The 2,261-nt window shown below is 34.9% G+C and overlaps 1 protein-coding gene across 1 annotated transcript; it reads right to left on the reverse strand.

Annotated features, from left to right (window-relative positions):
* Positions 1-201: 201 nt before the first annotated feature.
* Positions 202-2,024, reverse strand: LOC109240937 (protein DELAY OF GERMINATION 1-like). The gene is made up of 2 exons (XM_019407629.1): positions 1,528-2,024; positions 202-789 (listed from the first exon to the last, which is right to left on the reverse strand). Exons 1-2 carry the CDS (start codon positions 1,961-1,963, stop codon positions 389-391), a joined length of 837 nt encoding a protein of 278 aa, XP_019263174.1. The 5' UTR covers positions 1,964-2,024; the 3' UTR covers positions 202-388.
* Positions 2,025-2,261: the final 237 nt, after the last annotated feature.

The following is a 2,261-nucleotide window of genomic DNA, read 5'->3' on the forward strand; positions in this document are numbered from 1 at the left end:
ATAAAAATGTGTCATTTTTTAAACTGATTAAAACAGAAAAAATGACATATAAAATAAAACAAAAAATTGAGTAGTTTTCTGTTGTTAGTTATCACAAATGAAAGGCTTCTGAAATTTAATAAGCATTTTTCTACAACCAGACTATATAGTATATATTTTTTTCATTTTTAGCTACTAGTACCATTTTGCTACACGTGGATACACATACAAACTATTAGTGTTTAGAATTTACAACAACCCTACATAAGACCAGCCGCGATCTAGATCATACTTATAAGTAGCTTCCCGAACTAACACAATTCAGGAGTGTGTATACGTATGAAATCATAACTTTAAAATACTAAAATTTATTTAATTAAAATACTTTAAAATATTAAAATTTACTTAATTAAAATTTCGGATCCGCATCAGAGTGGAGGGCGGCTGCATCCTTTTTCTTACCCCACTCATGAAGCCTTAAATGGAGCTCAGCAGCAGCAATCAGGAAATGAATCGCTTGAGTTGGTGTCAAAATGGTTAAAATCTCCTTGAGAGTGTTTAGCCTTAGATTATCTGCCTTTTGTAGGATTATTACAAGACCTTCCTCCTTAGTTGCCAGATTTGCTTCCACTTCTTCCTCTAGTATTTTTCCTCCTCCTCCTCCACTTCCACTAATCATCATCAGCTGAGTCACAATATGGGATAACTCCACCATTGATGCATCTGCAACTGTTTCTTGAACCCTGGCTAGTTTCTCACTCGAATCTTTCTCCTCCCTTATAGTTTTCTTTTGCAGTTCATCAACCTTACCTACAGAGGCGTAGGCAGAAATTTCACTATAGGTGTTCACACTTTGAAAAAAGTAAATAAATTCTTTTGGAAAGAAATTTGAATATTCATAACCGGTAAAGTTGTTGCCATGTGACCAGATGTCACGGTTCGAGCCGTGAAAACAGTCTTTTGCATAAATGTTGGGTAATACATACCAGTGGCGGAGCCAGAATTTTCGTTAAGGGATGTCAAAATATATAAAAGTAAACATACCAGGAAATTAAGGTAGTCAATACATAGTATATATACATATAAATTTTTTTTTTACCTACCTACACAGTGTATTTTTCCACGAAGGGATGTCATTTGACACCCTTTCATATAACGTGACTCCGCCACTGATACATACAATAAACCCTTGCAGTCCGACTCTTCTCCGGACCCTTCTCATAGCGGGAGCTTAATGCACCGATCTGCCCTTTTTATAATATTTTTGTTTGAAAAAGGATACTTAATACTTTTCGAATTTCAAAAATCAAACTTCTTAATTTTGACTATGAATTCAAATAGATGATTTAAGTTTTATATATATATATATATATATATATATATATATATATATATATATATATATATATATATATATAACAGCTCGTTTGACTTACAGTATCGGAAAAGGATTATCCTTTTTGGGACATAGTGGGAGTAATATTTTAACCTACATATACAATATAATTTTCTGACGAAGCAAGAGTGTTTGATTGACCACTTGCTTACCTATTTGGTCAGGGGAGAGGTCCCCTAAGTCACCTGTTGTGATTCCTCTAATCAACTGGGGAAGACGAGGTTCGAATTGCAACCCTGATATTGAATAGAGCAAGTGAAAGGCCATACTTGGTCTCCAACCTCCAATCCATAAGAAAGCTCCCTCAAGATTACTCCTCCATGTGGGATTTAACATCCCAAAAACATCTTCCTCTGTATATTTTGACTTCTCCCCATAATACCCCTCATAGTGTTGTATAACACGTTCAATGAGTGGCAGCAAAACCCTCTCTTCCACCACAATATTGTTGCCTTTGCTTACATCTCTCGAGACAGAAACAAGCTCTTTCAATTCTTGGTTCTGCTCAGCTAGCCATGTTTCAAAAAACTTGTGAAACGTCTTGTCGTTTTTTTCCACTCCGTTTCTGCTCATTAACGAGGGAGCCATTTATTAAATATGGATATTTGTAGGAACCGTACGTTTCAACATGCATATATAGAGAGAGAGAAAGTGGAAGATCACTCTCGGCCATTTGTGGTCTTATCAAACTACTAAGCTAGCGTTTGGCCATAGATCCCAAATTTATTTTGAAAAATCTGATTTGGGTGAAGTTTGGTTTGAAGATGAAAATGTGTTTGGACATACGATTTCAAAACATATTTTTCAACATTTTTTTGGGAAAACATGTATATAATTCCCAAGTTTTGGAAATTTGGCCCAAATTCAGCTTATTAGCTGAATTTGA

This window comes from Nicotiana attenuata, unplaced genomic scaffold, assembly GCF_001879085.1.
Source record: "Nicotiana attenuata strain UT unplaced genomic scaffold, NIATTr2, whole genome shotgun sequence".
Taxonomy (NCBI): Eukaryota; Viridiplantae; Streptophyta; class Magnoliopsida; order Solanales; family Solanaceae; genus Nicotiana; species Nicotiana attenuata.

Excerpts from the sequence above, each read along its gene's own strand:
- LOC109240937 (XM_019407629.1), bottom strand. The coding sequence starts at position 1,963 with ATGGCTCCCTCGTTAATGAGCAGAAACGGAGTGGAAAAAAACGACAAG. Across the intron at positions 790-1,527 it reads CCTCTCCCCTGACCAAATAG|GTAAGGTTGATGAACTGCAA; the intron begins GTAAGCAAGTGG and ends ACGCCTCTGTAG.